At 40.0% G+C, this 26118-nt stretch overlaps 1 protein-coding gene across 1 annotated transcript in view; it reads right to left on the bottom strand.

The window, feature by feature from the left end:
- Positions 1-26118, bottom strand: part of SLC27A6 (solute carrier family 27 member 6) — a 58382-nt gene that overhangs the window by 21883 nt on the left and 10381 nt on the right. The window contains exons 2-4 of the mRNA XM_056124611.1: positions 23418-23621; positions 14587-14745; positions 13364-13488 (exon numbers count right to left, since the gene is read on the bottom strand). Coding sequence (XP_055980586.1) covers positions 13364-13488; positions 14587-14745; positions 23418-23621 — 488 coding nt within the window. The remainder of the gene's footprint in view (positions 1-13363; positions 13489-14586; positions 14746-23417; positions 23622-26118) is intronic.

The following is a 26118-nucleotide window of genomic DNA, read 5'->3' as shown; positions in this document are numbered from 1 at the left end:
CTGAGCAGGTCCTCCAAACACCCTTTACTTGGTGTTCCCTTCTCTATCTGAACTGGCTTTTCCCCCAAGATGCGAGGCCACAATACCCAAAAGGAGAGAGAGAACAAAAGGGAATACCCCGCCACAGAGGGGCGGTGGGACGGGGCAGGGAGGGGAGGATACTGGGATCATTGGTGGTGGAGAAGGGGCACTGGTGGAAGGATGGGTTCTCGATCATTGTATGACTAGAATGCAAGCACGAAACTCTGTAATTGTACCTCATGGTGATTCACTAATAAAAATTTTTTTAAAAAGAAGCAGTTTCACACTTAGATTTAGAGGGATTTTCTTACAAAGTCACACTCTTAGAAACCTCGACAGTACATCTTTGAGTCTGTCCTAGCAACTCAATAGCTAAGTCCCAGAAGCTCACTCTTGGGAAGAGTCAAATTAAATAGACAATGTTTTGGGTTGAGGAATGTTGTGAGAAGAGCAATGTCTGATGAAATTCTGCACACTCCAGGAGCTCACAAAACATTTCTATTTTGATCCCAGAAGAAGCATCTACAGTGACACCAGAACATGGCTCACATTTAGAAGGAAAATGATTGGTTCTTAAACACAGAAAAAATTTAAAGACAACAAACAAACTTGGAGCATTGTTAAATGTATGATGCACAGCTTAAGATGAATTAGTGACAGGTTTTTACAAGTCTAAACAAAAATGAATGAGGCAATTATTATAAGTGGCAATAATATGTTGTCATCTATAATAATTTAAAAAACTGGTTAGCAATACACACAAGCACATATATATTTGGGGCTTAAGGGGTCATGGCTAGTAGAGCTCAGATTACTCCTGGCTCCTCTGTACTCAGGAATCAGTCCTGGAAATGCTAAGGGGACGATATGTGGAGCCAGTGTCAAACCTCAGTTGGGCATTTGCCAGGCAAATGCCTTATCTGCTGTACTATTTCTCCATCCCCATATCAATATTTAACACTGTCATAAGTATATTGGCATTGGTGTGTGTGTGTGTGTGTGTGTATGTTTGTGTGTGTGTGTGTGTGTGATGTGAGTAGGAAGACAAATAAATGATAAACTACAAGGTAGTCAGATAATAGTTAAAAATGAAGAAAAAAGTCAGGAAATAGTTATATAACATACCTTATGATGAAAAAGGAGAGTTAAGAAAAATATATTAAAATAAGTAGACAACAGTCTAGAGACTGAGCATGGCAAAAGGGCTTACTGTTTCTCCTACAGGGACTTTTTTGCTGCTGCTGTTTTCAACCATGAGAGTACTAATTTGATGAAATCAAAATTAAATTTAAAAATATAACATGAGACAGTCAAGGTTGAGGATACAGTGTATATCTATCTAGTCTTCCAGTTTCCTAAGCCTACATCAGCTGATAAAGGTAAATATTCTGCAGAGAGAGAACTCACTCAGAGCAATTTCCAAGCCACATGAACCTTCTCTACCACTCACTAGAATCTTGAGTTGTTCTGTCCTGGTTCTCACCTCTTATGAGGATGTCAGATATTGCTTATCTGGCAAGGAACTAGCTCTCAAATTTCCACCTCTCTTTTCCTGCATAAAACAGTAGCACTGAACATCAACTATCTTTTATGTGGCATAATTCAAACACTTCTCAGGTCAGAAATTAATTTTAGTAAGGACCATTGTTTATAAAACATGTTGGCATACTCTGGAAACCAGTAAGAAAATGGTTTATGTCAAATTCCAAGGGCTTTAGCCTGTGTGGATAAATTACTAAATAAGAACAAGAACTAATCACCCAAAAATTCAATTAACATAGATAAGCAAATGATCATAATCAGGATAAGAAAAACCAAATTCACTTATTTAACACTCAAAATAGCTTTATTCTATTTTACTCTCCTTTGAAAGAAAACCCAGAAGACTCTGCAACGAGGTTTATAAAGAAAGATGAAAGGAGTCATTATTTACTGCTGTCATGGAAACAGAGAATGTGTATTTGTTCTGAAACTTCATGCATACCATAGAAAATTGGAAAGAACAGATTTTAAAAAAGATAAAATGATGACTCCTCTTTTTAAGTAAAAGGGAGCATTGAAAGGGAGGACGAGTAGAATGACACAAGTAAGAAAAAAAATCATGCAGATGGGCAAAGAGATTACTCACATATGAGAGTGAAAGAAAGAAAGAAAGAAAGAAAGAAAGAAAGAAAGAAAGAAAGAAAGAGAGAGAGAGAATGCCAGTGACTAAGATACAAATCATGACAAAGAGATGTAATCATAGGGTATGCATGAGGTATAGCAAATAGGAAAGACAGAGAAACTTACTGCAAGCTATGAGGAAGTGGCACCACATAGAGCCACACAAAGGAGGAGTAGAAGACACTGAAACTTTGAGAGACTCACAGGGAGCTATGCAGATTCTGAAGTAGTGAGGAGGTGAGAAAGTTGGCAATACCTGAAAGGACAGTGCAGTTCAACAACAGTGAGATCCTCAGTCCAGTCAGAAGAAGTGAGTGAATATGTTTGGTCACCACATCTATTGTATTATTACATTCTAGTCATGATAATTTTGTAAAATCAGGGACTAGAGCAATAACACAGTGGGTAGGGCATTTGGCTTGCATGCGGCTGATCCAGGTTCGATTCCCAAAGTCCCATATGGTCCCCCAAGCACTGCCAGGAGTACTTCCTGAGTATATGTGCCAAGAATAACCCCTGCGCAATGCTGGGTGTGACCAAAAAGAAAAAAAAATATAATCTTGTAAATCAAAAGCATTCTCTACATTTAGCACATTTAAAGTTCAGGTCAAAGGTCATATGCCAACTGACAAGAGAGAATCTGAATTCATGGAAAGGTAAGGACCATGTGTGTAGGGATTGTTACCTGTTGGGTCCTCTGCTGTCCCTCATTTCCCAGGACAATGCCAGGAGTGTAAAACAGGTTCACACCCTTCCTGTGGAAGGAAGGGAGAGAGAGGGAAGGCAAGTTGAGGAAGATAGGAGAGAGAGGGAGAGAAAAGAAGGGGAGAAGGGAGAAAACCAGATTTTGAAAGGTGCCTATACCCAGGCTAGAGAGAAAGTACAGTGGCTAAGTCAACTTCCTTGCACACAGCTGGGCATGGTTTGATCCCTCACACCCTGTATGGTCTCCTGAGTACCCCCAGAGGTCACTCCTGAGTCAGAAATAGCTCCAGAGCATCACCGAGTGTGTGCCTCACCCAACCCTGCAGGTCTCCAAACCTATGTTTCACTTTGTCAAGACTTATCCCATGAATTCAACAATAAACAATCCAAATCAAGTTTCTAATTCAGGCCTGGTGGCTTAAATATTTGTGTATCCATTAATTTAGAATCCCATTCAAAATGTAAAAGAGTATTTGCTTAACAGGACATAGCTTTTAATCTAGAGTCCAGGGTCTTGAGTTTCACTAGAAATCGCTTTCAAGCAAGAGGCATCAAAGTGTCATAAGAGTAATAAAAGAGTGGCTGCAATTTGAACCAAGTTTCTTTCCACAGAACCTTCTCTGGGGTTGTTTCCCAGCACTGGTGACAAAGTCAGTGGTTGAACTATAGTTACCTCCTCTCAGGTCACAGATTTATTTGTTCTCAGATGAAACACAGGCTTCTAACAATGCTCTCAGAAACAAAGTCTCATTCTTCCAGAAAAAGTGCTTAATCCTACTCAGAAAATCCCTAACATCCGGGACTGAATAGCCTCTTTACATGGCAATGAAAAGCCAACCTCTGGGTCTCAAGTTTAAGTGCAGGTAATTTTGTATCAACCTTGATTACTCAGGAAACAAAGAATATCTGTTGATAAAGTGAGAAACAGAAAAGAAACATAAATTCACACCGAGAACAGGGGGTCAATCACTTTTGCCTCAGCCTGGCCATTGCTTAATGTATAAAACAAAAGTACTGTCTAAATCCTTATGAGGTACCTAAGTATGGAATCACCTATCTGAGGAAAACAACTTCTTCCATTCTGATTTTATTTAACATAGGGCCTGTTCCTAAACACTGCTGAAAATCTACTTCTCTACTTCACACCAACACACCTTAGGTAAAACTCAGAGTCACATACATTTCAACAGTTGGCTTCCTTCACAGATGCTCAGCATTCAACAGCAGAAGAATGTAGGCCACAGCCAAGGGGGAATTTAGAAGCCCACAGATAAGAGCAGCCTAGGATAGAAAGGCAGGCAGAGATAAGCTGACTTTTCTGTACTAGGGCAGAAAAGATGTGGTGGTAGTGGAGAGAGGGAGCAGTAAGGTTAGTGGGGACCCACTTTGTAGAAAAGACTGAGAAATACAGTTGCCCTTGAACAGCACCGGGCTGGGCACCAAGCCAGTAGAGCTGAAAATCTGTGTATAAAGACTCTTGACTCCACAGGACCCTGAGAGATAGTACAGCGGGTAAAACACCTGCTTTGCATGCAGCCAACCTGGGTTCTATCCCTAGGAGCACATAAGATCTTTCAAGCACCACCTTAAGTGATTCCTGAGTACAGAGTGTATCCCACAAAACAAACAAGTTTAAAAAATGACTCCTTCCAAATTTAACTACAAATAGTGTATCAGAAGACTTGACAATGACATAAAAAAACACACATTTTAAATTTTATGTGCATCATGTATTCTATACTTAGAGCAAACTAGGAAAAAGAAGAGGAAATGACAAATGAAAGGGCTGTGGAATTAAGATAGCCCTGAGGGGCCAGAGGTAAGGCACTTGCCTGGTAGGCAGCTGACCCAGATTTGATCCTTAGCATCTCATTTGGTCCCTTGAGCACTGCCAGGAGCGATTCTTGAATGCAGAGCCAGGAGTGACCCCTGAGCACTGCTGGGTGTGGCCCAGAGAAGAAAGAGAGAGAGAGAGAGAGAGAGAGAGAGAGAGAGAGAGAGAGAGAGAGAGAGAAGGAGGGAAGTAGGGAGAGAGGGAAAGAAAGAAAAGAAAGAAAAAAGAAAGTGAGCGAGAAAGGAAGGAAGGAAGGAAGGAAGGAAGGAAGGAAGGAAGAAAGAAAGAAAGAAAGAAAGAAAGAAAGAAAGAAAGAAAGAAAGGCACCCTAAAATTGAATCTGTGTCTTAATTCCCCAATCATGCTCTGGCTGCTGACTTTCTACATAAGGCTAAATTCGGAAGATATGTATTCTGAGCGGAAATGATGGCATGATTATAAAAGCTGACAGGAAGGCACAGGAGAGATAACTCATCAGAACAGAGTGTATGTTTTATGTGCAAAAGAAGTGGGTTTGATCCCTGGCACTGCATGGTTCCCTGAGCACCTCCTGGAGCGATTTCTGAAAAGTGAAATAAGAGTAGTCCCTGAGTACCACTGGGTATGGCTTCAAAGCAAAAAATTAATTAACTAAAAATAGTCAAATACATTCATGTTTTGTATGTGCCACTACCTATAAAATATGAATAATTAAATATTAAAATTAGCAATAATAAAAGGCTAATTTTAATATTTAATATACAGTTTAAGAACATTTCACAAAATTAATGAATTACCTTCTAATTTCACTAGAATTTAGGCTGCTAATTGGCTTCTTTTTATCATTTTCCATATTTCTATATTTGTAGTTTCTAAGCAGAAAAGAAGGTTCTGCCACTTTGCTAACTTTTCTAAGTGCTTTCATATGAAGTCTAAAAATATTTAATTCATCTCTGATTTAAGGAAAACATGTTTTTATTTTTTATTTATTTATTTATTTATTTATTTATTTTTTAATAGTGAGGCACCATGAGGTACAGTTGTAGACTTACACATTTTTGTGCTTGGGTTTCGATTATACAATGATCAAACACCCATCCCTCCACCAGTGTGCATTTCCCACCACCTCGGATCCCAGCATCCCCTCCCCCCCAGCCCCTATCCCACCCTGCCTCTGTGGCAGGGCATTTCCCTCTCTCTCCTTTTGAGTGCCATGGTCGGCAAAAGAGGCATTGAGTGGCAATCATGCTTGGTCGACAGTCTACCCTCAGCATGCTCTCCCATCATGGGCGGATCCTCCCAACACCCTTTATTTGGTGTTCCCTTGTCTTTCTGAGCTCCCCCTTCCCCTAACATGTGTGGTTGTCCTCCGGGTCATTGAGTAAAATTCCTGGTACTAATCTCTGCCATACTTGGGTGTTAGTTTCCTATTTTGTTACTTTATGTTCCCCAGATGAATGCAATCTTTCTATGTCTATCCCTTTCTTTCTGAGTCATTTCGCTTAACATGATACTGCCAGAATCTGGAAAAAACCTGAGTGCCCGAGAACAGATGACTGGTTGAAGAAACTCTGGAAAACATGTTTTTAAAGGCAAGGTTATTTTCTCTAACATAATAAATACACTTAAAATACCGGAAAAAATAACTTAAAGTTTTTAAATATCTTAAAAACCATTAGGTTTTTGGAAAGAACATTATTTTGAGGGCCACAGAGAGGGAAGCTAGTTGTGAAACAAATCAGATACTTCAACAACCAAGTCTACATTGCTTTGAAAATTTCATTCTTTGCAGATTACTATGTGTGAAGAGAAGTTTCCAAAGCCAAATGTTTTAATAATGACACCTTTTACAAGATGTGAAGTGGAAGGAAACATGGTGATAAAACACTGGGAATTAGGAAGAAGCTAAAAAAGTGAGAACATGGTAAAAGAACTATTACTTTAATACATTTGTTTTCAACAGGAAAGAAAAAAAAACAATAAAGAACTAAGCACTTAACCAGGGACAATGTAAACATTCGGTCTGCAACTGTCTTTATACTCTTTCAGTGCATAATTGGTAAAGCAATCCAATTTGCAAGTTACAAAGATCAAGATGAAGTAGGCACCGTTTTGCCCCTCCCCCCATAACCCCAGGTGGGACCTTCCTTCTGGTCTACTGAATCTTTCTCATTTCTGGGGTTCCTGACTACCCAATGAAAGGAGCATACCCCAATTCACTGCCCTCCTTCCCATCACCTTACCCTACCCTACTTTGTTTCCTCAGAATCTTATCATTGTCCAAGTTGTTCGTCATGTATCTGTTGATTTGGTTTTCTCTCTCCACATACTAATGTGTAAATGCCATGAGAAAGAGGGTCCCATACCCACATTGTGTGTCCCTGTATGTTCCATTCTACAGCATTACTTGCATAAATGAATGAGAGAATGAGTGGGTGAGTGAGTAATGTGTGTGTGTGTGTATGTGTGTGTGTGTATGTGTGTGTGTGCGTGTGAATGGGTGAGAGAAACATATGATTCTACCCCGAGAAACCAAATCAATCCCTAATACGGTTAATTGCCAGTTGGTCTGTCAAGTTCCTGATATAAGATGAATCTAAAGTAGGGGTCCTCTAGAGACTCACAGATGCCTCTGAATTCTTATCAATTATAAATGAGACATTGATATTAAAAATCATAAAAAACTAGAACCTGTAGATGCAGTTTGTACGATGTTGGTGCTTCAGTAATGAAAAGCTGGAAAACTGGAGGTGGGGATGAGCTATATTTTCATCTCAAGACTAGAGAATGATAACTCAATTTCATGATATTAACCGTTTCCTTGTTTTTTATTTTTAAATTATTAATTATTATTTAAATTTTTTTTTGTTTTTTTTTAGGCTATACTTGGCTGTGTTCAAGATTTATCCCTGACTCTGCTCAGGGATCACTTCTGCCAAAGCTCAGGGGACTATCTGCAATGCTGCGGATTGAACCTGAGTCCACAGTTAAGCGCCTTACCCACTGTGCTATCTCTCTGGCTCTGCTCCATCATTTTAAAGAGGCTTACCCAATGTTTGTACCAAAGGAACATTTGTTGTACACTAGTGAAGGAACAGGTGTTGAAGCATTGGATGACTGAAACCCAATCATGAACAACTTTGTAACTACTATCACTCAAGATAAAAAAAAAAAAACAATAAAGGAGCATTTGTAACTGAGGCTTTGAAAAGAAAAATAAGGGTGAGGTTGGGTGTGTTACGGTGTGGGTAAGTGTTGAACACTCCTGAAGGCACCCCTGGGAGTTTCATGCAATGCTCCATAAACACGCAGACTTCTGCCTTTAGAGATCCTCTGGAATAAATTCTTGCCCTAATATTGAAAACAGGTCTGGATTGATTTAGTGAGCATGTGGTTTTATTTTCTTTCACATGAGGATTTATTTTAAGTAAGTGCCTATAGGACTCCCAGCCAAAGCCTCAGAGTCACATATTTAACTTTTCAAAGGGAGAGGACCTGCTCACTGTATTGCCCTCCTGACGACGGCTATGTTGCTGCCCATCTTTTCAGGGGCAAATGTAGAGATAATGGAAGGAAGGGAAACCTCTGTCTCCTTAAAAAGAGTCAGATGCTAAATCAGAGTCATCTTTTTCTTTTTTTTCTTTTCTTTTAATTTGTAATGTCAAGAACTGCTTGTACTGTTTTCTACAAAATCAGTGAAGGGGATTAGGCAATGTGATGCATCTCTGCTTTCAATAATTATTGTTCTCCTTGGGGGAGAGCTCTGCTTGTTTCTCTCCTCTTCAGTTTACATTCAGGTAAATGTTTAGTGATTTTTCTTTTCACAAAAAAATCTTATATTCAAAGAAATTTTATTAAAAATTAAAATATTTACTTAAACTAAGAGTAGTCAGGAATTCCATTGTCAATTTTTGGTTCTCTCAAATACTCTGTAGCTATGATGCTTTTCTTCTATTCAAAAGTTAAAAGATTAAAAAAATTTAAAAATTTTTAAAAAATGTAAAGGAACACACCTTGTAGTAAATATAACAAATTATTAATATCTTCATTAGGTGAAATAAAAGTTGAAATAGATAAAAGCATGTGTCAAATAAATAAATGCATAAAATATTCAGAAGAGACATTTTAAATGAGAAACAAAAGTTTTGGAAGCAAAAATGCTTGTTTCTAGTCTACAAAATTGCAAAAAAAATTTATATATTTTCCCATTTCAAAACACGTGTATTCATTGATCAAGCAAAGTATTATTATGAAGATCATGGATTCAACTTCTTGTCAAAGTACACTCAAAATACTACACTCAAAGTATGAAAACAATTATTCAAAAAGATAATTCATTTCCATGTTCATTGCAGCATTACTCACAATAGCCAACATCTGGAAACAACCTGTGTGCTGAAGAACAGACAAGTGGATAAAAAAAACTGTGACTGATAAGCACAATGGAATACTATTTGGCTATAAGTTAAGATGAAATTTTTGCTGCTTTATGGATGGAACTGGGGGGTATTACTGGAAAAGTGTAACAAAAATAGAAGGACAAATGCTGAATGGAACATTCTCTCATGAGTGGAGCGTAAGGAAACTCAGCAAGGGGAACAGACACTGGTCAAAAAAAAAAAAACAATCTTGAGAGCTTACCTACAAAACTCCTTGCTAAGTGGAGGGGTGGACAGACCAAGAGATAGTGGTGGATGGTGGCTGACACTATGCCAGTAGGTAGGATGTAGCAATAGTGTACACCTGAAAGTTACTATTAACAGTAATTTAAAAAAATCACAGTGGTAAATGAAAATTTTAAAAATTAATTGCATACATGCTGGAGCGATAGCACAGCGGTAGGGCATTTGCCTTACACACAGCCAGCCCAGCCAAGCCGGGTTCGATTCCTCCACCCCTCTGAGAAAGCCCAGCAAGCTAAAAATGGATATCTAATGAAAAACACATTTAATCCAAGGCAAGTGTATTGCCTCACACATATCTTATGGGCTAGAGAGATAGCACAGCGGGTAGGGCATTTGCCTTGCATGCCACCGACCTCGGTTTGATTCCTCTGCTCCTCTCGGAGAGCCCGACAAGCTACTGAGAGTATCTCGCCTGCACGGCAAACCCTAGCGAGCTACCCGTGATGTACTCGATATGCCAAACACAGTAACAATAAGTAACAGGAGGGAGACATTACTGGGTATGCTCGAGCAAATCGATGAACAACGGGAGGACAGTGCTACAGTGCTACAATTGCATACAAAATTAGATAAAACTTATTTGAAAAGAAAGAAGAAAAATTTGGATTTTAAGCACCGTGTTTAAAGGGGAATAATATAAATATTGGCCTATTTTCCCTATTATTCATCTTAAGGGACTTTTGAGGGGCTGGAAGGAGTGTCCTGTTATCCTGGAAGTACAAGTGAAAGTCTACACTATTTTTCATACCCCGCAATGCAGGTAAGTCTCAAATAAGCATACCCCACATCCTTGATGAGATTCAAAATCATGCCAATCACTTTGAACACCAATCTAGGACACTTTTAAAAATTACAAAACTATCCAACATCCTTCCACCAACTTCACTTCTGTGTGACCCTACACATGCTAAAATATCTGAAGACACTAATTGCAGCTTGATCTCAGCTAGCAGAACTTCAGAAATGAGAAAATAAGCTTTTCAGAGCTAATACTGCTCTCCCAGAACAACAGAAATGGTGGGAAGCCTGATTCAGAAAGGCCATGAAAAAGTGTCCTGGGTACAACCTTTGGTGTCTTTTATTGAAAGTGGCTTGTATGTCAGTGGAGGGCAATAATTCCTTAAGGTACCCTAGTTCTGATCATTACATCACCAAAAAATACAATCAAACTAGGGGGGACAAACAATAAGCTTTTGGCATTATCACTGTTTTTTCAGGGCTTTTCGGGTAAGACTCCAAGCCGGATACTAGCAGTCTCCTCAAAGAAAAAGATTATTGAACAATGACAAACCTTTGGCCTTGAATGACAAAGCTCAGCACCAAGCAGTGGAGAGGAGGCGTGGGGAGCAAGGAAGGAGTGACTAATACTATTGTAACCATGTTACCCAAAGCAGAATGAAACACTATATTTTTAAAAAAAAACAGAAATAAAAGGAATTTTCTGTCTTAGTGATGAAGCGTGGGCATTTATGGCTGTGGATATTCTCCCAACAAGGAACAAGAGGATGAGTCCTGCCACAGGGAGAAAGTTCAGGAGGGCTCTCCTCCTTGGGCAACTCAAACCAAAAGTGAATAAAAGCATATTGCAAATCAAATGATTAAGTTTCACAGCCTTTTATGTGTGATCTCCCCTGTGCAATCTTCAATCATTAGAATAGTCTTGTTTCAGTGCCTACAGTGGGATCAGCCGTGCTGCGGGTAAGCACAGAAGGAATTCTGTGTCCAAATGGTAACCAGAAGTCACAGAGCAGAATCCCAATACACCATGTCCGCCTTCAGATGGTGGGGTGCCAGCGGGGCTGCTGAGTAAGGACCTCTGAGTGCTTCACCAAGGCCAAAGGCAGGTCGGGGGTTTGCTCCTACCCCAGCGGATAAGGCAGCCACTCTCACCATTCTGTAAGGGTTGGTGTTGATTTGAGTGTAGGATGAGACATTTCTATGGAGCTTCAAGAATGTTGAGAAAATTAGCAATTTTTAAAGCATAAGTGAGACCGGGAAAAGGAAAATAACTTCTGAAGTGCAGAAAAGCAAACAAAGGAATAGACAAACTTCAGCCACCGAAACTCTTTCTGCTATTTATTTGCAGATGGAAAAGACTGGTTCAAAAGCATGTGAAAAAAACAGGGCTAGAAGGCGAGATGAGTGCAACTGGAAGCAAAACTTATCTTTCACACTTAAAGCAAAACCAAACAAAAAGATATTCTAATGTAATTCCTTAAAGGGAAAAAGGGAAGAATGGTCATGTTATTTAGTTGGAAGTAACATAGGGAGTAACATAGGGGCTAGAGCGATAGCACAGCGGTAGGGCGTTTGCCTTGCACGCAGCCAACATGACCGACCCGAGTTCGATTCCTCCGCCCCTCTCGGAGAGCCCGGCAAGCTACCGAGAGTATCCGATATGCCAGACACAGTAACAACAAAGTCTCCAATGGAGACGTTACTGGGCCCGCTCGAGCAAATCGACGATCAACGGGAGGGCCTTTACCTTTACCTTTAACATAGGGATGAGGGGCACTGGCCTTGGTCCCCTCTGTGATGTATCTGTATATATCCAACGACATCCAACACTATTATAAGAATGGAACCTGAACTATAGTTACACTTAAAAAAGTAACAATCAAGAAGTGAGATTGTGGGGTGGGAGGGAAACTGTGACACACAGCAGAAGAATGGGGAAAAGGACTAGAGAAATGGAGGTGGGACATTATATGCTTGAAAATCTATTGTAAACAACCATATGAATCACAGTGCTTAAAAAAAAAGACAAGCTTTTTTATAACACTTAAAAATGTTATCTAGGGGCTGGGCTGGAGCAATAAAACAGTGGGTAGGGCGCTTGCCTTGTATTTGGCCTACCTGGCTGACTGGAGCTTGATTCCGCCTTCGATTCTTTCGCCCCTCTCAGAGAGCCCAGCAAGCTACTGAGAGTATCTTGTCCGCATGGCAAAGCCTGGCAAGCTACCTGTGATATATTAGATATGCCAAAAACACAGTAGGGCTGGAGCGATAGCACAGCCGGTAGGTAGCTTGTGCAAAGCCGGCTAGCTGAGTTGGGTTCGATTTCTTCACCCCTCTCAGAGAGCCCGGCAAGCTACTGAGAGTATCTCGCCCGCACAGCAAAGCCTGGCAAGCTCCCCGTGATGTATTCAATATGCCAAACACAGTAACAACAAGTCTCACAATGGAGACGTTACTGGGCCCGCTTGAGCAGATTGATGAACAATGGGAGGACAGTGCTACCTTGCTACAGTGCAAAACACAGTAACAAGTCTCACAATGTTACTGGGCCCGCTTGAGCAAATCAATGAATGGGAGTGATAGTGACAGTGATCTAGGGGCTGGAACGATAGTACAGTGGGTAGGGAGTTTTCCTTGCATGTGGATGACCCTGGTTCAAGTCCCAGCAGGAATAATTCCTGTGTGCAGAGCCAGGAGTAACCCCTAAACAATGCTGGATGTGACCCAAAAAGCAGAAAAAAATTGCTACCTAGATTTTGGAATGACTCGTTTCGTAAAAATAGCTTGCATCAAACTTAATAATAAGATTCATTTTATGTTTACAGAAATTTTAATCAGTTCAAGTTTGAAATGGATGGGAGTGTGGGTCTGTTCTACCCTCACCAGAGAAAGTCCCCAAGCACCTTCTTAGGTTGTTCTTTATATTTTCTCTGCTTTGTTTCACATTTATTTTATTTTATTTAAGTTAGCTAAACTGATTTCTGCAGAAAGTGAGATACCCACAAACATTACTTTAAAAAATTTTTTTAATAGTGAAGCAAAATAATTTCTATTGTAAGAGACAGAGAAAGAGAAAGCATTATGTGTCAAGAGAGGACACAGACATCTCCAGAGTGGGAAAAGCCACAAAGAGAAAAGGAGAAATATATCTTCAAAAGAGAACACACGCTTAATAAAAAGCCATAAACATTACTTTTTCTATCTGAAATAACTTCTCTCTAGTAACAGTAACTTTTACCTTAGGTTGTTTGCAAAGGTAGCGGCAGAGTTCTCCAATATACTGAAACACGGTCACATTATACTTCTTGCAATCATTCCAAAATTGGCTTGCTGAAAACTTCTTCTTTAACACACAAGTAGCTCCTGTGAGAAAAAAAAAATTCAACAGAGGCACTCGGGGCAGGGAGGCGGGGCGTGGTAAATCCAGGGCAGAATCAATGTAAAGCACAAGGGACTCTAAAGTACTTCTGCTCACTTTCTGAGTCTTTTTATAATCTATCACTATCCATTTTTCTCAGATTCATTTGAAAACATTAACCTTGTAGTCCGACAATGCTTTAGAAAGGATCCACACTGAAATTTTGTATTTGCACTGCACATATCCCCTCTGCAGCATGTAGAATGAAAGAAGTAGTCAAAGAAGTAGAAGACTCACAAGTCTCAGAGCACGACCACTGCAAAGGGCCTTCCTTCCTCACAAAGATCGGAAATACTTATTTATTTTGACTTGAATATACACAGATTGTTTATTTTCGAAACTTTGGAGCAGCTTCAATATATCTTGAGGGTGAGAGTAAGGTATATTGAGTGAGAGAACACCAACAAGAAACTTCACGAAGGGCCAGACAGAGAGTAGGGCAGGCAGGGCGCTGGCCTGACACACAGCCGGTCCAGGTTTTTCTAGGCCACTTCCAGTCCCTCCACCCAGCCCCAGAAAGGCTCCTGCCACCATCTAGAGAGCAGAGGCAGGGATGGGGGAAGGGCACAGAAGAATGAGACCATGCAGAGGGAAGCCCAGTCAGCAGTGAGATCCCACCCTAGGACCAAATTCCCAGGGCACTGCTCTTTCTACTTCAGAAATACACTGAACAGGTCATGAAATTATGTTCTCTTAGAAAATATTCTAATTAAGCAAACATACACAACCACTCTGAATTCTACTGCTATAGTTTCAAACATAAGTTTCAATCATCAGGCATTTAAAAGACCTAGCACACAGAGCCAGAGAGGGAGTGGTTAAGGTGCTAGCTTTGCACGCAGCCAGCCCTGGCTTGATCATCAATCGGCACCACATTTGGTCCCCTGAGCACAGCCAAGAGTGATCCCTGACTGCAGAGCTAGAACCAGTTATGAGCACTGCTGAGTGTGGTGCTGAATGTGGCGACCCACCGCCCCCACCCATGTACATCTCCCAGAAAACCCCCAAACCTCATAATGTATCGAACAAAAACCAAATCTTACCTAATTCAATACATCCACCAATTCCCAGAAGAGAACCTGAACTGTGATACAAAGGCAAAGTTATATAAATGATATCATCGGGAGAGCAACCAAAAGCCCATAGTCCAGCAGAGCCTTTTAAAACCTGCAGCTGAGTAATTACAGCTGCTTTTGGTAGACCTAGAAAAAAAGAAAAAAAATACATAATAGAAAGCAAGGTTATGCTGGCATTAACTCCAGTAGTTACAAGAAATAGAATGCACCAAATTTCTATTTGAAAAGGAGACAAAGGGCAACTTCAAATTCTGTATTTTAAAAGGCAAGTCCTAAAAAGAAGGGTGTGGAAATTTAAGTTACTCTTGTAATTAGTTTCTAAAATATTAGGTAGATCAAAAGGGTCAAGGTGATAAAATTACAAAGAATTTGAGATACCATAAGCTTCAAAGAGTCATGCTTACTGTAAAAATGCCAAAAATGATCACAATCTTAAAGTGTAAATTTTAAACAAAGCTAAAACATAATTCTACATTTTCTCTATTTTTTTTTTGCTTATATTTATTTATTTTTGGATGAGTCACACCCAGTGGTGGTCAGGTGCTAATCCTGACTCAGTGCTGAGGGAATCAGGTATTTCTGGGGCCCAAACTTGGGCCTCTTTTTTTTTTTCTTTTTGCATCACACCTGGCAATGCACAGGGGTTACTCCTGGCTTCGTGCTCAGGAATTTCTCCTGGTGGTGCCTGGGGGACCGAAACCGGGTCAGTTGAGTGCAAGGCAAACGTCCTACCTGCTGTGCTATCGTTCCAACCCCAAACTTGGGGTTCTTATGTAAAGAACATGTGCTCTAGCCCTTTGAGCTTTCTCACAGGCATGAAGCACTTGTTAGCCTTTATTTTGCAAGGAAACTCATTGCTGAGACTCAAACCCGGGGTCTCACACATGCAAGTCAAATGCTCCATCACTGAGTCACATCCCAACTAAATTATATTTAAAGTAAAAATTTTTTCCTAATGAATAGCTCCAATTCTAAATGTGATTCTGTCTAAATCATAAGTCATTCATTTTATGCTAATATTGATCACTTGATCACTTGACATCCCGTTATTCATCGATTTGCTCGAGTGGGCACCAGTAGCATCTCCATTCGTCCCTGTCTCTCATGCTAATATTAAGTTTTTAAATTTGTACTATTTTACAAGTGTAGGCTTGTTTTTCAGAGATTAAAGTATCATTATTACTACAGGAAATTGAATACTTTTACAGGAGTCATTAGAGTTGTAAAAGAATTTCATTTTTCAGTGGTAGGGCATTTGTCTTCGTGCAGCCTGCCCGGCCAAGCCAGGTTCGATTCCTCCGCTCCTCTCGGAGAGCCCGGCAAGCTACCGAGAGTATCTCGCCCACACGGCAAAGCCTGGCAAGCTACCTGTGACGTATTCAATATGCCAAACACAGTAACAACAAGTCTCAAAACGGAGATGTTACTGGGCCCAGTCTAGCAAATCGATGAACAATGGGAAGACAGTTGTATTTTTGAAAAAATTATGTTGTATAGAATTAAAAATATGACTATATAAATATATAAAGGAATTACTTCGGTAGGGCGTCTGCCTTGCACACAGCCAACATGGCCGACCTGAGTTCGATTCCTCCGCCCCTCTCGGAGAGCCCGGCAAGCTACCGAGAGTATCTCGCCCACACAGCAAAGCCTGGCAAGCTCCCCGTGACATATTCGATATGCCAGACACAGTAACAACAAGTCTCAAAATGGAGACATTACTGGGCCCGCTCGACCAAATCGATGAACGACGGGAAGACCGTGATATATAAATATGCTAAATGTATTTATTAAAAGTTCTATTTTAATGCCTATTAATAGCTATAACTACATTTAAGTACTGTGGGGGTCTCAATACTTTTGATGCACGCAAAGAAAGTCAGAAAATAAAAATATCTTATCTAACCCAGTATGTTTAAGCCTAATCAAGACATTGTGAATGATACAGCCTCAACTTGTGAGTTCCTCTTTGTCCACATGATTCTTGACAAGTCATTTAATTATATATAGAGCTATTACTTCCTTTTAGCCTGATATCATTCATTTTGTCATGTATCATATATTCTGTCAAATGCTTATTATAAAATATCAGATTTTCCTTTTCTTCCAGACTTCCATTTACTATCAATTCCTATAAAATTTATGGTAAGGTAAAAGGTAAAGGCCCTCCCGTTGATCGTCGATTTGCTCGAGCGGGCCCAGTAACGTCTCCATTGGAGACTTTGTTGTTACTGTGTCTGGCATATTGAATACTCTCGGTAGCTTGCCAGGCTCTCCGAGAGGGGCGGAGGAATTGAACTCGGGTCGGCCATGTTGGCCGCTTGCAAGGCAAACGCCCTACCCGCTGTGCTATTAATTTTGTAGGCAAGAAAGACAGCTCAGTAGGTTGGCATACATGCTCTGTATGCAGGAGGTTCCATCCCCCATGGCACTACATGGCTGTCTGAGCACTGTTAGAAATGACCCCCAGTACTGAGCTGATTGGTAGTAACCCTTGATCACCACTGGGTAAACCCTACAAGCAAAAACAACAATAAAAGTAAAAAGAAAAAGGTTTTGCATATTATTTTTATTACTTTGTACATTTAGCCTAAATATATTCCATGTTGATATGGTATTTAATAAATCTATCATTTATCTAGTTAATACACAATTAACATAAAATCACCATGTTTATGGATAAATATAAGTAGTTTCGTTTTAACCTATATTTCCTTACTAAAGAATATGAGTTTTCACAACAATGGCTATCATCTTGCGTGAACCTGATAGTTTAAACAATCTTATGGTCTTTTTCTCTCTGTCAGTTCAAAGAGTCCTAATAGTTTTATGGTATCTGGATGCAGAGAATTACTCCATTGCAAGATACTTCATCAATAAAGAGTCAAACTTCAGATAAAACTGTGGTGCAAAGCAATGCCATGAGATGTCTCAGAGGCCAGTGGAACACGGTGGCAGAGAAGCCAATGGTGGGACCAGAATGAAGACTGGAGGGCAGAGAACTGACTGCACTTTCGCTCTACCCTAAATATGGGAATAGTTCCACTGGTCCTTCACCAAAGGATGGATGAGTTACGAACATCAGTGGCTCTGCACACACTTGTTGCTATATCTGATTGGACTTGACCTCAAAATTCTAGAAATTTCATTCTGAAGATAATAATGTGTTCAGCCAGACACAGTAACAACAAAGTCTCCAATGGAGACGTTACTGGGCCCGCTCGAGCAAATCGACGATCAACGGGAGGGCCTTTACCTTTACCTTTACCTTCTCAGACTAGGGTAACTCCTTATTATTGTCATTATTATAATGGAAAACTAGAGTCTAAGATTAAAGCACACTCCTACATCTGATTTCCCAATTTCTTTTAGTCAAAGTTTCCTACTGCCTACTACATGCTTTTTTGAATATACACTGATCCCAGCCAGTTCCCTGTTGTTGCTATTTCCCAGATGCCCTTGTCATGGAGTGTTTAACTGCTACTGTTCGACTTCCTTGACAGGCTACTCCACCTGACATTTGACTTGCCCTTGCCACTCTTTCTCTCTTCCAATATATATCTCAGACAATTTCTCTGTCTGTTCACTCATACAAAATCTCAGTTCTAGCACACATGCTTTGATTTAATTATATATCCTGTGATCTGTCGTAGACAGAATAGCTTGTGCTTAAATAGTCAACCGGGCTTCAGTCTTACTCAGAATCAGGGATCACTGTTTTCTCCAGGTGGACAGATTTATTTAATGACATCCCAAAGTTCCCAGAAATGATGTCAACAAGATGATTACTAGGCTATTGTTTGTGTTTTACTTGCTCACTGATAACTATCACCAACAATTTAGGAATGGAATAATGATGACAGAATCCTACAGCCTGAGGGTAAGGCTATAGCACTTCATTCCCCTCTGGGACCACCATAGATTGCATTAGAAGGGAAACTGAAAAATTCATCCATCTGTGCAATGGAAAATGGGTAGAGAAAGACATTTCTAGGTGCCAATCTAGGAGGGACTGGGATGGCAGAATAGCATGTTTGTGACAATGACAGTCATCCACACTCCCTTTCACCTCAAGAGCACAGAGGTTACCCACTGCCCTGTTCATCCCTACATCCCCAATGCAGACAGCAGTGGGATAAATAATAAAAAAAGTTTTATTTTTATTATTTACATTTTATTGCACTTGGCCAACCCAGGTTTGATTTCTCTGTCCCTCTCTGAGAGCCTGGCAAGCTACTGAGAGTATCCCACCCACACAGCAGAGCCTGGCAAGCTCCCCATGGTGTATTTGATATGCCAAAAACAGTAACAACAAGTCTCACAATGGAGATGTTACTGGTGCCCACTCCGAGCAAATCTATGAACAATGGGAGGACAGTGCTACAGTGCTACACTTTATTAATACAATATAAATAAAAATGAAAATTTATTATTATTATTAAAGCACCTGCTGGCAAAGAAAAAGACAGTGACTTTTTCTTTGACAAAGACAAAGAAAAAGACCAAGACTTCAGATGCAAAGAGGGAAAAGGGTCATGAATTTAGGGGTCAAGTGCACAGCAAAGGACAAAATCAGACTTCTACTTGCAAACTTTATGTAGTACATTGATTTTTTTTATACATCTGAAACTTATATAAAGTTAAAATGCAATGTTGTTTCAATAAAAATATGCAAATTAAAACCCCCCAAGAATATTAAAGGTGACTAGGGGGAAAAGCAGCAGTTCTAAAAAGCAGGTGCTATTTCCATCACGCAGCTAGCAAAGTTAGCAATCAACTGACATTTCACGATACTCAAAGATGAAAACAGCCAGCAAGGAATACAATCTTTGGCAAAGCTCTTGTTCAGAAGAGGAATAAATGACAGCTTTTCCTTAGCAAATAAATAAAAGTGAAGGAGTTCACCACCCCAAGATCTCTCTTCTAAGAAACGTTGAAAAGGTTCTTGTCTATCTAAATAAAACCAAAGAAAGGTCACAAAATGTTGACCAAAGCAATTAAAAGAATAAAATCCAAAGACAAAATGTCAGAGCAAGCCCTCAGAGATCAATAATAATCAGAATAAAAATTAACTGAACTAACCAACCCGAAAGGCACAGAGGGGCTAGATAAAAATAAGAAACCAAAACCCAGGGGTTGGAGAGAGAGCTGAAAGAGCAGAGTGCATGCTTTTTCTATTTGTTTGCTGGCACTACGTGGGACCCTGAATATGACCAGGAGTGACCCCAGAGTAAAGAACCAGGAGTAGCTCCTAAGCACCCCCAGATGGGGGTCTAACCCACCACAGTCTCTCCTGCATCAAATTCAATTGTGTAACTCACTTAAACTATTGAGCTAAACAGAGTGAAGAGATAGATAAATGATATCACAAACAAATTAAAAAATTTTCAAAACTAGGACCCACTATATTTTTATCAGATAAAACAATTTACAGATAAAAATTTCAACTAGAGACAAAGATGAACATTATATGATAGAGATCAGTTTAACAGGAAGATATAACACTAATATATATGCATCCAATATAGAAGGACCAAAATACTAAAACATATGTTATTAGACTTACAGAGAGCACTTGTAAGCAACATGTTAATAATAAGACACTTATATTCCACTTATATTGATGACAGACAGAAAGTCATGAAGGAAATAAAGGGCTTAGAATCAAATCATACGGGACAGACATGACAGGTACCTACAGAGCACTCCAATAAAACAGAGTACATAATCTCCTCAAGTGCAAATGAAATGTTCTCAAGAATACTATATATCAGGACAAAAATAAACTCTCAATAAAGTCATGAAAACGGATATAAAACATATCAAACATCTTTCAAGATAACAATGGTATGAAACTATAATTTAACCAAAAGAAAGGAAAAACACAAATATTTAGAAAATAAACATCATGGTATTGGATAACGATTGGGGCAAGGAGAAAATCAAAAGATGAAATTTGAAAACATCTCTAGACAAATAAAAATGAAGGCATGAGTTATCAGACCCTATGAAATGCAACAGAAGTTGAGCAGCACCACATCTCTGGACCCCGGTATAAACCCTCAGGCTCAGTTAACAGTGTATTGCAGCAGTGTATTGCAGTCGGGCCCCTGAGTACTATTTGGGAGGAAGACCACACAACCCACAAAAAAAAGAGAGAGAGAGCGAGAGAAAGAAAAAAAACAAGAAAACAGACTCATTGAATTATCTACAAGTGGGCTTCCATTTGACAAGGGGTTAAGGATGACCCCCCAGCTGCAGATGGATAGACAAACCAGCAAACGAAGTAATTAAAACAATGACCAGTTTCACACTGGGGAGAGTTTTACATGAAAGGAAAGAAACATCATTCTATCATACCAGGGCTCGGCCGGGCAGGGCATTTATTAAGTGATGCTGTTCATCCCCATCAAGCTGAAATTCCTGATGAAACATTATGGGGAAGAGAGGGCGAGAGAGAGAGGGGAAGAGAGAGAGACAAAGAGAGAGAGAGAGACAGAGAGAGAGAGAGAGAGAAGGAGGAGGAGGAGGAGGAGGAGGAGGAGGAGGAGGAGGAGGAGGAGGAGGAGGAGGAGGAGGAGGAAAAACTGGAGCTGAAAAAAGACAAGAAGATGAACTCCCTGTGTACAGATATAAAGCAATGATGCTTTTCAGGAAGAGCTTCATGGAGGACAAGCCTCCCGGGAATGAGACAGCCTTCTCTCAGCACCAGCCACCATTCTGGTGTGTGGCAGTAACAGCAACTGTGATCTCTGAGGTGTTTTTGTTTTGTTTTGTTTTGTTTAATTTTTATTAGTGAGACACCATGAAGTACAGTTGTAGACTTACAAATTTTGTGCTTGGGTTTCAATTATACAATGATCAAATACCCATCCCTCCATCCGTGCCCATTTCCCACCACCATGGATCCCAGTATCCCTCCCACCCACCCTGCCTCTGTGGCAGGGCATTCCCTTTTGTTCTCTCTCTCCTTTTGGGTGTTGTGGTTTGCAAAAAAAGGCATTGAGTGGCAATCATGTTTGGTCTATAGTCTACTTTCAGCATGCTGAGTTTTAAGAATAAATTTCACCTCGCATTTAAGAATGAAGATGATTCAGATTGGGGGTCGTGTCTAGAAATTTCATTTTTCATCCAAGAAGATTTTTTTGAGGCTTTTCCGAGAAGAAACCTCTGAAAAAGGTTATGACAAAGGCAGGATTTTGTTATATTGTCACCCTCTCCTTAAACTTTGAGGTCCCCTCCTTTCACACTGATGCACCAGGCCCCGTCTCACCCCTTACCTCAGATTACAGAACCCGGACTCACTTTCTCTAGAATTTACAGCCAAGTAAATTTTCCTTAGCTGCATCACTGGATTTGGTCTTTCTGTCCTACTAATCTATGTGACCTTGATTTGTTTGCTTCAGAAGCCTGGGAAGGGAGAATTTGGGGGAATTTTCCCTCAGGTCCAATATCAATTAGGCATTAAGAAAACCCATTCTATTTAGAGATATGGAGAAGATTACACAGATATAAAAATATTGAATGTTGTTGGTCTAGGGATGGAAAAACAGGGGCATGAATATGATACTTTTCTCTAAAATTTCTAAAGCTCTTAAATTTGTTTATCTCTATGCCACACAGCACTAACACAAATAGGTAACAAATAGGGAAAAAGCCGGTCCTGGATACTGGATTTGTTCTCATGTTGTGCATTTTTATAGAACACTTTGGTTTTATTGTGAGCAACAAAAGCTTTTCACAGCATGTCATGGCCAGTCCACTGTCGTTTTCTTTAAGGTGAAAAGGAGAGTGGAAGAAGAAGGGCAGTTTTACAGCCCAGTGTCACTTTTCATAAGAAAACAACTATAAAGACAAATGCTTAAGAACCTTAGCAGGAAGATTTCAAAGCAGAGCAATTCAATTCCAAAACCATATACTCTCTGACAGAGACCAAGACTAGACTGAATTTATGCTGGTAATTTGCTGACATATTAGTATTTTTCCAGGCAATTTATTAAGAACAATCTCTTGTTCTTAACATGGTCAAAAATACAGTCTACTCTCCACTTTTAAACAGAGCATCACCAGGCTTCACATAGCAGAAAGGAAAAAAAAATAAGAAGAAAACAGTAATAAATATCTACTAATACAATACTGTAACTTGGCTTACAATATTAGTCACTGTAGCACTGTCCTCCCATAGTTCATCAATTTGCTCTAGCGGGCACCAGTAACATCTCCATCGTGAGACTTGTTACTGTTTTTGGCATATCGAATACGTCATGGTTAGCTTGTCAGGCTTTGCCGTGTGGGCGCTACACTCTCGGTAGCTTGCTGGGCTCTCTGAGAGGGGTGGAGGAATAGAATCGGGGTCGGCCCAAGCCAGCTGCATGTAAGGCAAGCGCCCTACCCACATCAGTCTCATAATCCCAAAGAACAATAATAAATATTTGGTCTATTCATTTTATGTATTTGGAATCTAAGGGACAGATATCACTAGCAAAGATCTGACCAAAGAGACTGGACATGTTTCACTATTTCCAATGTGCTAGGTCAAAATCTTCTGACACTCAAGTGTCCCTTGTACTACCATATTTCAAACAACTTTGACAACAACTGAGTGAACACGTGAGCTTGACAAGTTAAAGGTAAAGCAATTAGCTCTTTCATCCATGCCTGAGAGTTCTAAAATTGGAGGAAAAACAATGGTGCTTTTGGAGGCATTCTTTCTTAGCAGTTTGAGGACCACACAAGACAGAAGATGCTTTGCAACCTCATTATTTTCTTTTTAAGTTTTAAGAGAAAATGGACCATACCCGTGGTTCCTGAGGTAAAGATGTACAGGCAAGGGGACTTGAGGCTTGAAGTCACATGGTGGCTGCGTGGTACGGGCTTGTCAGATGCAGTGCTCAGTTTTTCTTTGAGTGAAATTACTCCTTTCGGGACCAAATCTTTCATTGCCCAGACACTGATTCCTTCTGGGATGTCTGGAAGGATTTCCTCTATAGTTCCAAGCAGATCTGAAAAATAAAGTTTATGAATAGAGAAACAAAAGCAAAACTCCAAACCTTTTTTTTTTATAATTTTTGTGTGTGTGCGTTGGAACAAGGATGAAAAGTAAACACATTGTTGATTTCCTTTTTAAATTGGAGAGCAGCATCACAGTTAAGTCAGGATTCTGCACCTACAGGATCAATTTAAAGGCAAATCTGGCTATTATCTGATTAAATTAATACAAATGAGCCGATTAAGATGGAATTCTGGAAATGTCACCATGTTTCCAATTTTAAAATGAAACTCTGGAGGAGAGGAACTTGGGCCATACCTGGCAGTGCTCAGGGCTTACTCCTGGCTCTTCTCTGCTCGGGGATCATTTCTGGCAGAGCTCAGGGGACCGATCATATGGAGTAACATATGACTGAATACAGGTCAATCAAATGCAAGGCAAGTGCCTTAGCCATTGTACTATCTCACTGGCCTTTGCAACTCTATTTTTATGTTCTGTTTTAAACATTGTTTCAAGGTTCTGCACTTAACATTTTCTTTGAAATAGAACTTGGTAGCCCATTATTTCAGAGAGCCACCTGTTTCAGTTCCTGCATAGTTCTACTATAATGCAAGGGAGACTCTCCAGACCTGGTGTGATCAAGATTACAAATGATGTCAGACCTAAAAGTGAAGTGAGGAGATTGAGATGTCTTTTACTCTGGCTCAGGAAAATTAAAGGTGAAAAGTCTCTAAAAGCAGGACAAGAGAGGTCGTAGAGTAGGTAGGGTGCTTGCTTACCTTGCATGTGGTTGACCTGGGCCTGATCCCTGGCACCATATGGCACCTCCCTAATCATGCCAGGAGTGATCCCTGACACAGAGTCAAGTGTAAGCCCTGAGCACCTCCAGGTGTGGCCCCCAAAGAAAACCACAACAAAAAACAACATAAGGAGGAAGAAAATATGTGTGGTAGAGGCAATAAGCTTCAGAGTGCAGGGGAGAGTATGACAAGGCAGCCGAGAGCACTGCTGAGAGCTGCTCATCCATCAGCAGGGACAGGCTCCAAGACCCAGTTAGAGGGAATATGCAATTCAGACAGCCACAGAGATGCTCAAAGGGGGCAGACATGTCCTTAGTGGCTTAGCACATGCCTCCTACACAAGAGTCCCTGGGTTTGATTCCCTAGCATGCACACACAGCTTTATTTTACCTCTATTTTACATAAAACAAATGAATACTTTCAAAAGTACCTTGTAGCTTGTAATATACTTGTACACACTAGAGCTTTAAAATTGTATGCATGAGCACACCTAATGTGAAATTCAAGTAAATTATGAAATTCAAATAAATGATGAAATTTTCATACAGCAAAGCAATACTGACACAGAATCCAAATGGGATTATAGACCTTACCACATGCTAAGAAAGCATGTGCTTTCTAAATATTTCTAAAAAAAATTAATAAAATTTACTTTAGGTCAGCTCAATTAGTTTTTCATAAAATGCATGTTCAGGTTAGGCAATGGTTTCTAAGAAAACTAATGCTTATGTAATGTCTGAAAGTGATTCATAATATGAAAGTGACACTAACAATTCATATCAGGTCATTTCTCATGAAAGCATTAGTACTAGTATTCATGGAATAGCTAGTGGTATAAATATTATTTTCTATTTTAAGGAAATTGAGCATAAAAGGCAGATGCCCTGGGTCCCCAAATATGCTTTCTAAAATTTAAGGCCTGTAGTATATTGTGAATCATTAGCGTTATTTTCAAAATTGGTGATTAATATAATTAAAACAAATTTCTTCCCTTTTCCATCAGTAGGATGTGTCATATGTACCTCTCAATTTTGTCTTGTTTCGTTCTCTTACCCCTTGCTTTAAAAATATTATTTCAAAAATTCCCTCATTTTAACTTTATCTCTGTGTCTGAGGGGGGTCTTCTCAGCAGTTCTTGGGAGCCTGAGAGCCACTCCTGATGATAATTGGCTCTGTAGTTAGGCCTCATAATTTTAGTGTTCCTTATTCTGAAGAGGTGTGCCCTGAGGTGCTGAGGATCCCCAGAAAACAACTGGCAGTTCTTGGGGGCTTTCATGCTGGGGTCATGCAGGGCTGGGGACTGGACTTCAGGAATCATGCATATAAGTCATGTGCTTTATCCCTTTCAGTTATTTATCAGGGTCTTCAAAAATTCTTGTTAATTCCCCCTCTGAGATAAAACTTACAATCAGTCAATAACTGTATTACTGGTCTGGGGATAGAGCTCAACGGGCTGGAGCACATGCTTTCTATGCAGGAGGGAGGGATTAGTCTCTAGAACTCTAAGGGACCCCAAAGCCACCAAGAATGGTCCCTATCCTCAGCCCCATGAAATGCACTGTTCTGATACACTTGGGAAATTAGGAGATTTGATTTGTTCCTCCTGATTATACAAGTGGGAGCTGAAGTCTATGAGAAGGAACTAAAGATTAGAAAAAGTTCATATCGGGGAAATACCAAGAATGAGATTCAACCTGCCTCCTGGGGCTC

Source organism: Sorex fumeus, unplaced genomic scaffold (assembly GCF_029834395.1).
Source record: "Sorex fumeus unplaced genomic scaffold, SorFum_2.1 ptg000051l, whole genome shotgun sequence".
Lineage (NCBI taxonomy): Eukaryota > Metazoa > Chordata > Mammalia > Eulipotyphla > Soricidae > Sorex > Sorex fumeus.
Note: the sequence above shows the minus strand (reverse complement) of the source record. Positions and strands in the feature narration are given on the sequence as shown.